Below are 12,166 nucleotides of genomic sequence, written 5' to 3'. Positions count from 1 at the left end.
CTCACGCAGCAACTTGGGATAACTCACCACAACCCATGACCTAATCCTCCATGTTGCCACAGCATGTGCTGTCGATAACTAGCATGGCGAAAACTTGCATTCTTAAGTCTCAGGTCATCCCATCCTTGAGACAAACCTCTGTAGTGGCTTGTGCTGCCGATAACTAGCATGGCGAAAACTTACATTCTTAAGTCGTAGGTCGTCCTATCCTCGAGACGAACCTCTATAGTGGCTCGTAAAGTTTTCTACCAATCTCGTTTCACAGAATGCTTTGAAAGTTGTCTTTGTGATCAGGTCAATTTGGTCCCTCTCTTTCAATACATGTTTTAGCTGTAGTATTGAGTGCTATTTGCCCAGTAACATGATTGATGGTGACTAACCCCTCTTTTTATTGGGGATATTGTTGCATTATTCCAAAGATGGAAGATTTCAAGTCCTCTTCAAGATCTGTGATATTTGATGATACCTGTTCTTGAGGGGTTTTGCTAAACCAGTTTCCGGGTTTCAGATTTGCGTCACCCTGATAGAATGTTTCTGGACTGGGCTTTATGAACACAACATTGGTAGCGGTACATGCATAGGTGTTGTCCCCCCTCCCTCACCTGTGTTGTTTTTCCTATTTTCTGAACATTGTCCGCAAACACATCAATGTCCCCAGTCTCATAGCAATCATTTGGCTCACTTCCAAGTTTCTTCATGCGGTTCTGTAGGGTGCCAACTGAACCAGAGGCAGTGGTTGCCCCGTCAACAGCATGTGCGGTTTTTGATCCATGCATGGACTACTTCAGTAGCCCTTGACTATAAGAAGAGGGCGAAAAAAAGTCACATATAGTTGTTCCAATAGAAGACACAGAGAATAACACTTTTTTTATTTACACTGCCAAGGTCTTTTCCAACTAGTCCACTCAATTACTTTGTTATAGCTTCTGGTCTACTTAATAAAACTGTTTTGCAATCCAATTCAAATGCAGATGGCCTGTTGAGACGGAAAGGACCCCATTCCTGTAACTGATGAACCCTGTTCCAGGATTATATCGACCTATATCTTGAAGCTGTTGACATAAATCAAGGATTATAGAACTTTGTTATTTATAAATTAATAAAACCTGACATTTTAACTTGTCATGTTTGATTGCAATGTGTATAATTAAATAATTATGTTAGGAGAGATCTATGGATTACTACAAGCACACACTATATTATGCTGTGCTGTGCTATGAAGTTAACAACAATAGTGTTTACTGATTTTATTGTTTGTTGTGGATGATCTTCTCATATTTGATTTTCCGTACAGAATATCAGATTTCCAGAAAGTGGCTGGGGGCATCAATGTCGAAATTTAGAAAATCCTATTTAGGAAAATTGCCGAAAAATGACCTGTGTCCTACAATCATGGTCGATGCCCCCTAATATGATGACCCATATACGACGCCACTGTTTCCAGGTTTGAAAATTGATGCAACTTGGGTCATAGAGGCGGGGTGGGGTGGGGGGTGGGGGGGGGGAGTGGGGGGGTTGAGTATGCAAGAAGGCACATGCCCCCAATCAAGAAAGATGCCACTTTCCTGTAATGCTCCTGTCTTGCTCAGTCTTGATACCTCGCCCATGTCAAACTTGGAACTGGGTACCCTCTTGGCATCTGGGGAACCTGTGAGCTATATTATAAAAGCTGTTGGTTTCATATGGGTGAACTGTAAGATCATTGATAGCTTCTTCCTATTAAAAAATGACATTTAAATACAGTATTTTGATATTTTGCATAATGACACAAGCTACGGGCGCATGTCATAAGGTGGGCCAATTTCCAGAACAGGGAAAAAATGGTAAAATTTTTCGGTTTTTTTGGTATGTTTTAGGTATTACAATTCTCTAATTACAATAGAGCCTCTAACAGTCAAAGAAGCTAAAGATACTGTTTCATCATGCTCTATAATAAACTCATTATCAACAGGCACATTAACAATGGGTCCAACATTCCTGACGATGAGGTTGAACTAAAAGGACTGACATGTGATACATTTATGCAGTCTTTAGAATTATTCTTCATGCATTCTGCAAAATAACGGCTGAGGTTCCTAATTTTGAGCTATCCATTCTGATTGCAAAAGGACACACAATGGAGTTTACGCACACCCGGTTTTGTTTTATAAATAAGTACCACCTTGTACTGCGATCAATATCAGCCTGTTTTGAGGAGGTCACTAGATGATTGAATAACAGTGTTATCAACCTCAGCAATCGCAGTTTTTCTAGAAGTAGTCTTTATTACACCAGCTGCAGAGTCGACCTTCCCTTTGCTCTTCCCTCTTGCCGAATAGTTCCAGATTATTGGAACTCTGAGTGCTTCCTCAGCCCTTGACATATCTCCAAACACATTACAGCACTTGTACTGTGCTGTACAACCATCACTGCGACAGTTTACCACAGTATAGTCACACCCAATACTATTTAACTCAGAAATTACAATATCCTGAAGTATTTTGTAAACAAAATGGTATTCATGGTTCAAGTCATCACTGAACACCATCCAGTGCTCCTTAACATAGCTGTCAGAAGTCTCGTCCATCGGTACGCTTGGGCACCATAATACCTTTGAATGTATTGTTACTTGTTTTGTTGCCCAATGTAGGCTTTGTATCTCTTCTTGAATTGTGCATGCCAGATTTTCAGAAAAGTCACATTCCAAAGCAACATGGTTTTCTGGAAGGTTAGCGATAAGTGACTGCCACTGCTTTCTTTGCTACTTCGAAGTGAATAGATAGTATGGGTAATTGATCTATGTCTTCAATGAGCTTTTTTAAAGACAATTGACTAATTGAAATGGCAGAGTATTTTTGTTATATGTTAGTCTCTTTTTACCATCATTAGTAGTTACATACTCAAATGTCCACCAAGTTACTTTCTCTGTTGATGTTTCATCTGTTTCCTTTTAATCAAAAAACAGATTTGAAACGCCGCACCTATCACATGTTCTAGTAAGGCAACAGGAATCATGATACTCCTCATCTGTTTCCTTATTGCAATTGCAAAGAGTTGCTTTTACCATTTCGTACAAGCTAGAAAAGATTGGACCAATGCCCTGTTTTGAACGATATAACATCAATGCGCAAAAACATTTTTTTGCAACAACACTGTTGCAGATCTCTCCATGTTGGCGCTTTTACAAAAAAGGGCTTGAGACGGCTGAAGCAGGTTATTTTAATCAATGGGTACTTTCTTCTGAAGTCAACAAAAGCTTTCCTGGTACTTTTGGTTGCAATATGTTGTCTTGCCACTTCATGTGGGCCTTACTCTTCAAGTCCTTTACAGATATCTTGAACTGGCCATGCACTCTTGCAGCTGCACTTCCACCATGGGCAAATGCGCTGGCTGCTGTTTGCACAAGTCTCACAATTCCACTATTTTCTTCAACTTGTGACTTAAAGCAAAGTACTTTTGCTGCTTTACCACCTTTTTCACCATCCCAATTCTGCTTTACCACCTTTTTCACCATTCACCATCCCAATTCCTTGAGTGTTTCTTTCAAAACTTTAAAAAGATATGCCAAATCACTTTGTTTAATGTCTTTAAATAGCACAAATCTCTCTTGGATGTTGAAGTCTGAGTCAACGTACCGAAAGCAAAACGAAAGGTGATCCATATGAGAAATGTCTATTGTAGAATCTAGGATTACTCCAAAATAGTGAGCCTCTTTCACCTCATTCATAATATAATAATCTTTCTTTATGAGGGTAATTCCACTTCAGTGTCAAGCACTGCTTTCCAAGCAGGCCCTCATACAATTATAAAATACTGTAATACATATTGATACACAGTAAATTTACATCTTACACATGGTAAATCAATAACATAATAAATAGTACCGTATTGAACTCATATGGCAAAGATTATACAAAATACAAGCTAAAGCTAAAATGTCCTTATAAAAAGTACAATTTATAAGGGAATAGAAATCCCAAATTATTTAGCAGAAATATTTGTTCGCTTTAAATTGATACAAAGACATATTATTTAATTCTTTATGCGGATTTGAGGTGCAATTTCATTCCAAGTATTAACAGCTCTGGCATGGAATGTACGCTTGCCTGAATTTGAATTACATGTTGGTACAACAAGAGTATTTGATGAATGATTCCTGGTAATATGCATATGACTATCACGAACAAATTCAAATTGAGATGATAGATAAGATGGACCCAGGTTTCTTAAACACTTAAAAACTAAAATAAGAAGTTGATTATTCCATCTATCATTTAGTTTTATCCACTTTAGTGCACTCATTAAGGGCTGGGGTATGAACGTTTGGACAGTATTTATTGTGGGACATTAGAGCATATCAGACATATCGAATTGCATTCTGAATACGAAGAATGTCATTCTGATATCAAATAATTTTGATTTTTGAAATTCGCAATGTAATACACATTTTATGGCAAATCATTAAAATTGATATTTTGATATTTAACAGTACTTGAAGTAAAATTTATAAATCTGATGATTTATACTGAAAGTGTATGTAGGTGGGATGAAAAGTCGACGATCAATTGAAAATTTTGACCTTTCGTATTGAAGATATGGATTTTTTCCCAAAACACACAAAAAAAAATTAGGTCTTTTGGGAAAAAAATCCATATCTTCAATATGAAAGGTCAAAATTTTCAATTGACCATCGGCTTTTCCTCCCTGCTACATACACTTTAAGAATATGTCATTAGATTTATATAATTTACTTCGAGGACTGTTATATATCAAAAATTTGAAAAATATCAAATTTTTATAATTTGTCATAAAATTTATATTATATTGTGATTTTCAAAAATGAAAATTATTTGATATCAGAAAGACATGCTTCAGTATTCAGAATGCAATTCGATAGGTCTGAGGTGCTCTCATGTCTCACAAAAAATACTGTCGAAACGCAATAAACACTCATTTTAGATCCCTTAAGTTACTTATTGGTGTTCTAATATCAGCAGATAAAATTGTCCTGGCTAGCTGATTTTGTAACACTTGCAGCCTTGCTTGAGATTCACAAGAAAAATTACTCCATACAGAACTACCATAATCAAATTAAGGCATAACAAGTGCATTTGATAACATAACAATGGTTTGACGAGGCAGGAACTATTTAACACGCCTAATGACACCAATTTTTTTAGAAACATTTTTACATAAATAATCTACATGAGCTGACCAAGAAAGTTTAGAATCAAGTTTCACTCCAAGATATTTAAACTCGTGAACTCGTTCAATAATAAAAGTATCCTCATATATGTTAGATTTATATCATTAAACTTTCAAGCATTTTCAAGCATAATTACAGTTTCATTGTATTATCATGCGAATTGCCCTGTGGTACCTTCCGGATGCCTGAATTTTTTTTTTAAAGGAGGATGACACTGTTTAAATGGCAAGAAAAGTATAAGCTTACTTACCAAAATCACTGTGAAGTATTCCATCCATCAAATGCTTATAATCACATGAAAAGTTCAAACATCAAAACTTAATTCAAGTTTCATCAAAGTTAAAAGTTTCATGGGCAATCCAACACCAAATTTCAATACAAATGGTAAAAGCAATTCCAACTTTTAAAGTCAAGTCCCAATGAGTGGTAACATATTTACAAAGTACAAAGTAGGTTTAGGTCTATTCCTATTTACTTGTTAGAAATGTTTGAACACCCAGTGCTGGAAGTTATACTGTGTTGTGTTCTCTTCCATTTGACTGTTAGTGGTGATGATGTTGAGTGGAATTGTCATGGGTTGGGGAGAATTGCTAATAACTGGTTTGTCAAACACACACACTTTCTTGTAGATGGCTTTTGCAGGATGTGTGTCCAGTGCTTACTTAGCTTCTGGAAACCTGCCTGTAAGACTTTGTGGAAGGCTGAAATATGCTCATTGCCCGGCCATGCTCTCAGCATCGCGTCCATCGAGTCTCCAAAAGTGATCTTGTGGCAGCCATTGAGTAAGAAGGTGCTGCAATCCTCAAAAAAAAGTTGTAGGCCTTGGTCGCTATCGTCATTTGCGTGGCTTCCATGGAGGTCTCACTGGTCTATGTTTGCATTAACTTTGGGCACGTATCTGCTATGAAGCTCATGTACAGATTGATGGTGTTGTATTTAATTTCGCGCTCCAATAGGTCTATCATCCGCAGGACACTCTGGGTTCACTCTCTTCTGCCATGGAAAACCTGTAGTAGTGCTGGATATGGGTTGAGTGTTACAACACTGCGGCAAACCAGGCAAGCAACACGATGCTATGTGCACTGGTCATAGCGTCGGAGACTCGAACCATGCTCTGCCAAGTATTGCTTGTACCTGAAATTAAAAGATAATAAGATGTAAAATAAACAGTGTCTACATGGCTGGTTTCTCTTCTGTCAGTTGTTTCCCCACCTGCCATACCGTTGCTTTGGCAGCTGCTTCTGCTAAATCTTCTCTTCTAGGATGCAGTTTAAGCAAACTTGCCAGGCGACCATGTTCTGTAGATGATTTTGCTGCTGTTCCTTTTTAAAGTTTTCTTAAGTTGAAATTTATTAAGTCTTAATGCCAATAGCTGTGTCTGCAAAATTGTTTCCACTACTAACATGAAACTTTTGCCCTTTCACCTCCACGCACGACTTGCAGGTCATTGCCCCCTTTTCATAGTATAACCACAGGAACGCCTCTTACCATTTTTGAAGATATTTATCTTGCTTTGGCTGCGACAATTCAGACTACCTAGTACCTCTCACCCTCGCTCTGCTACTGGATGGTTGGTATGGTGGTGTCCTTTGCTGATTACTACTCAGTTCCTCCTTGATGCTGTTTTGACCCACCTTGAGCATCTCTTTGTCTTCATTCTTAAAAGTCTTCAAGGTGGTCCACCTTCAGTGTTGCTGCCTTTTTCTGTGGTTGATACTCTACAGCACTAACCTTGGCATTCTGCTTCTTCTGTCGTTCTCTTTGCATCTTCACAATTTGATTCATCTTGTCCATCAAGGCTTGGTCAGATGGAGCTGACTTCAGATCTCGGCGCGAATGCCATCATCTGTTAACCCAGTCAGAAGTGGGTGGCAAAACATGTTGCTTATCAGGGGCGGATCATATTTCATTTGATTATCCTGACCAGATGCGATCAATTACAGACAATACTTTCTGACGCAGGTCCAAAGTTCTCATCAGGAAATCAGATGCTGTTTCTTTTGAATCTTGCACTGCCATGTATGGATTATGGTGTATTCTCACTGAGACATACCGCTCACAAACCCCACTCCTGTCCTGTAGCTGACATTTAAAGCAAAACCAATGGTGAAATAACTAAAGTAATGTTGTCATTGAATAAAGCTGGTAACAAAAATATCAAAGACTTTCCATATCCTGTTGGTAGAATGCCACAAACATCTTTCCCTTCGAAAATAGCATTCAACACTTCTTCTTCTTTATGTTTTAACTCATCAGGAGACATCGCTGAGACATACGGATCGCACATCCCACTCCTGTAACTGACATTGTTGACTTAACATAAGCGAAACCAATGGTGAAATAACTAAAGTAATGTTGTCATTGAATAAAGCTGGTAACAAAAATATCAAAGACTTTCCATATCCTGTTGGTAGAATGCCACAAACATCTTTCCTTCGAAAATAGCATTCAACACTTCTTCTTCTATTTATGTTTTAACTCATCAGGAGACATCGCTGAGACATACGGATCGCACATCCCACTCCTGTAACTGATATTGTTGACTTAACATAAGCGAAACCAATGGTGAAATAACTAAAGTAATGTTGTCATTGAATAAAGCTGATAACAAAAAGGTCAAAGACTTTCCATAACATGTTGGTAGAATGGCACAGACATCTTTCCCTTCAAAAATAGCATTCAACACTTCTTCTTCTTTATGTTTTAACTCATCAGGAGACATCGCTGAGACATACGGATCGCACATCCCACTCCTGTAACTGATATTGTTGACTTAACATAAGCGAAACCAATGGTGAAATAACTAAAGTAATGTTGTCATTGAATAAAGCTGATAACAAAAAGGTCAAAGACTTTCCAAACATGTTGGTAGAATGCCACAAACATCTTTCCCTTCGAAAATAGCATTCAACACTTCTTCTTCTTTATGTTTTAACTCATCAGGAGACATCGCTGAGACATACGGATCGCACATCCCACTCCTGTAACTGATATTGTTGACTTAACATAAGCGAAACCAATGGTGAAATAACTAAAGTAATGTTGTCATTGAATAAAGCTGGTAACAAAAAGATCAAAGACTTTCCATATCCTGTTGGTAGAATGGCACAAACATCTTTCCCTTCGAAAATAGCATTCAACACTTCTTGCTTAGGTTTTAAGACATCAGGAGACATTGCTGAGACATACGGATCGCACATCCCACTCCTGTAACTGATATTGTTGACTTAACATAAGCGAAACCAATGGTGAAATAACTAAAGTAATGTTGTCATTGAATAAAGCTGATAACAAAAAGGTCAAAGAGTTAACATAACATGTTGGTAGAATGGCACAGACATCTTTCCCTTGAAAATAGCATTCAACACTTCTTCTTCTTTATGTTTTAACTCATCAGGAGACATCGCTGAGACATACGGATCGCACATCCCACTCCTGTAACTGATATTGTTGACTTAACATAAGCGAAACCAATGGTGAAATAACTAAAGTAATGTTGTCATTGAATAAAGCTGATAACAAAAAGGTCAAAGACTTTCCATAACATGTTGGTAGAATGCCACAAACATCTTTCCCTTCGAAAATAGCATTCAACACTTCTTCTTCTTTATGTTTTAACTCATCAGGAGACATCGCTGAGACATACGGATCGCACATCCCACTCCTGTAACTGATATTGTTGACTTAACATAAGCGAAACCAATGGTGAAATAACTAAAGTAATGTTGTCATTGAATAAAGCTGATAACAAAAAGGTCAAAGACTTTCCATAACATGTTGGTAGAATGGCACAGACATCTTTCCCTTCGAAAATAGCATTCAACACTTCTTCTTCTTTATGTTTTAACTCATCAGGAGACATCGCTGAGACATACGGATCGCACATCCCACTCCTGTAACTGATATTGTTGACTTAACATAAGCGAAACCAATGGTGAAATAACTAAAGTAATGTTGTCATTGAATAAAGCTGATAACAAAAGGTCAAAGACTTTCCATAACATGTTGGTAGAATGCCACAAACATCTTTCCCTTCGAAAATAGCATTCAACACTTCTTCTTCTTTATGTTTTAACTCATCAGGAGACATCGCTGAGACATACGGATCGCACATCCCACTCCTGTAACTGATATTGTTGACTTAACATAAGCGAAACCAATGGTGAAATAACTAAAGTAATGTTGTCATTGAATAAAGCTGATAACAAAAAGGTCAAAGACTTTCCATAACATGTTGGTAGAATGGCACAGACATCTTTCCCTTCGAAAATAGCATTCAACACTTCTTCTTCTTTATGTTTTAACTCATCAGGAGACATCGCTGAGACATACGGATCGCACATCCCACTCCTGTAACTGATATTGTTGACTTAACATAAGCGAAACCATTGGTGAAATAACTAAAGTTATGTTGTCATTGAATAAAGCTGGTAACAAAAAGATCAAAGACTTTCCATATCCTGTTGGTAGAATGGCACAAACATCTTTCCCTTCGAAAATAGCATTCAACACTTCTTGCTTAGGTTTTAAGACATCAGGAGACATTGCTGAGACATACGGATCGCACATCCCACTCCTGTAACTGATATTGTTGACTTAACATAAGCGAAACCAATGGTGAAATAACTAAAGTAATGTTGTCATTGAATAAAGCTGGTAACAAAAAGATCAAAGACTTTCCATATCCTGTTGGTAGAATGGCACAAACATCTTTCCCTTCGAAAATAGCATTCAACACTTCTTGCTTAGGTTTTAAGACATCAGGAGACATTGCTGAGACATACGGATCGCACATCCCACTCCTGTAACTGATATTGTTGACTTAACATAAGTTTTAAACCAATGGTGAAATAACTAAAGTAATGTTGTCATTGAATAAAGCTGATAACAAAAAGGTCAAAGACTTTCCATAACATGTTGGTAGAATGGCACAGACATCTTTCCCTTCGAAAATAGCATTCAACACTTCTTCTTGCTTAGGTTTTAATACATCAGGAGACATCGCTGAGACATATGGATCGCACACCCCACTCCTGTAACTGATATTGTTGACTTAACATAAGCGAAACCATTGGTGAAATAACTAAAGTAATGTTGTCATTGAATAAAGCTGGTAACAAAAAGATCAAAGACTTTCCATATCCTGTTGGTAGAATGCCACAAACATCTTTCCCTTCGAAAATAGCATTCAACACTTCTTCTTGCTTAGGTTTTAGACATCGGGAGACATTGCTGAGACATACGGATCGCACACCCCACTCCTGTAACTGATATTGTTGACTTAACATAAGCGAAACCAATGGTGAAATATCTAAAGTAATGTTGTCATTGAATAAAGCTGGTAACAAAAAGATCAAAGACTTTTCATATCCTGTTGGTAGAATGCCATAAACATCTTTCCCTTCGAAAATAGCATTCAACACTTCTTCTTGCTTAGGTTTTAAGACATCAGGAGACATCGCTCAGATTCTACCATCCCTATCCTATTGGTAGAATGGCACATTTAATACTTTTTACAATATACCTTGGGGATATCTCCTTTCTGAACTTAAGCTTGTTTGATCTGCTGGGAACTTTCTTCAGCTGAACTAAGTTTGTGGGCTGGAGATATATTAGATCTTGACCTCCCCAAATCAGTAATTCGGTCTGATCACCCACATTTACCGGCAGCATGGTTGCACTATGGAGTGGGTGTAATGTTTCTCCTGAAATGAAATAAGAAAAAACAAAAATCAAATCACTTAAAAGGTTCAAGAAAATCGAAACATTTTTCAAAAGTTAGTTAGTAATTTCATATTAATTTATAATGAATGTTAATAAATTGAAGCAGTCTTACCTTTTGTATTACATTCCTGGATGACCAAATCATGTGGAGCCACCTCCAGCGACAGCTGGACAAGTTGAGCTGCAAATGGCCAAGTAGCTTCTTCTGTATGTCATGCACTGCCGTAAAAGATGTATTCCTTTATTATGTTACCTAAATTAAAAATCTCATTAAAAAAATCCAATACCATGCAGCTCAAGCTCGTGTTTTTTTGCACTTATTTTCCATGAACATGAAACATGTTATTTTACCTTTTCTGAACTTTGGATGCTTTCTTCTTCTTCATCCAACAACGATACCACGGTCTCAATAAGGACCCCTTCCTTTTCCGTTAAGATTATTACCTCGTCATGTCTGTTAGGCCTTCATCACATGGGTCTGGGAGGTAGTTGATGTTGTAAAACATTTCTCCAGTTTCTCGAGTTTTGTTAGCTTATTCTAATATAGTTGCCTTCTTCTTCCAAATAACATGTTATTTTACCTTGTCTGAACTTTGGATGCTTTCTTCTTCTTCATCCAGCAACGATACCACGGTCTCAATAAGGACCCCTTCCTTTTCCGTTAAGATTATTACCTCGTCATGTCTGTTAGGCCTTCATCACATGGGTCTGGGAGGTAGTTGATGTTGTAAAACATTTCTCCAGTTTCTCGAGTTTTGTTAGCTTATTCTAATATAGTTGCCTTCTTCTTCCAAATAACATGTTATTTTACCTTGTCTGAACTTTGGATGCTTTCTTCTTCTTCATCCAACAACAATACCACGGTCTCCTTAAGGACCCCTTCTTCTTCCGTTAAGATTATTACCTCATCATGTCTGTTAGGCCTTCGTCATATGGGTCTGGGAGGTAGTCAATGTCGTAAAACATTTCTCCAGTTTCTCGAGTTTTGTTGGCTTGTTCCAACCTGGCTGCCTTTTCTTTCCAAATTTTTAGTTGTTATTGTGCTAAGTCAGTGTGAACTGTCTGGGTGCCCTATGGGTAAGGAATGTGGAGGGAATAATTATATAATTACAATTTATTCTCCATAAACTTTATTAAAGATAAAGTTGAGCATGGGATGAGAAAATCAATCTTCACCATCTTCTAGGATTTAAAGTGTTACAACATAATGTTGATGGAGCCATTTGCAGTAAAATGGCTAACAACAAATGCCAAATC

At 37.5% G+C, this 12,166-nt stretch overlaps 1 protein-coding gene across 1 annotated transcript; it reads right to left on the bottom strand.

Moving 5' to 3' along the window:
• Window positions 1-10,176: 10,176 nt before the first annotated feature.
• LOC140143718 (ATP-dependent DNA helicase RecQ-like) lies at window positions 10,177-10,644 on the bottom strand. Its single transcript, XM_072165531.1, has one exon. It carries the CDS (start codon window positions 10,642-10,644, stop codon window positions 10,177-10,179), a length of 468 nt encoding a protein of 155 aa, XP_072021632.1.
• Between the last annotated feature and the right edge of the window lie 1,522 nt (window positions 10,645-12,166).

Source organism: Amphiura filiformis, unplaced genomic scaffold (genome assembly GCF_039555335.1).
Source record: "Amphiura filiformis unplaced genomic scaffold, Afil_fr2py scaffold_26, whole genome shotgun sequence".
Taxonomy (NCBI): domain Eukaryota; kingdom Metazoa; phylum Echinodermata; class Ophiuroidea; order Amphilepidida; family Amphiuridae; genus Amphiura; species Amphiura filiformis.
Note: the sequence above shows the minus strand (reverse complement) of the source record. Positions and strands in the feature narration are given on the sequence as shown.

What these genes read in the sequence shown, in the direction of transcription:
- LOC140143718 (XM_072165531.1), bottom strand. Translation starts at nt 10,644, where the DNA reads ATGTCTCCTGATGTCTTAAAACCTAAGCAAGAAGAAGTGTTGAATGCT.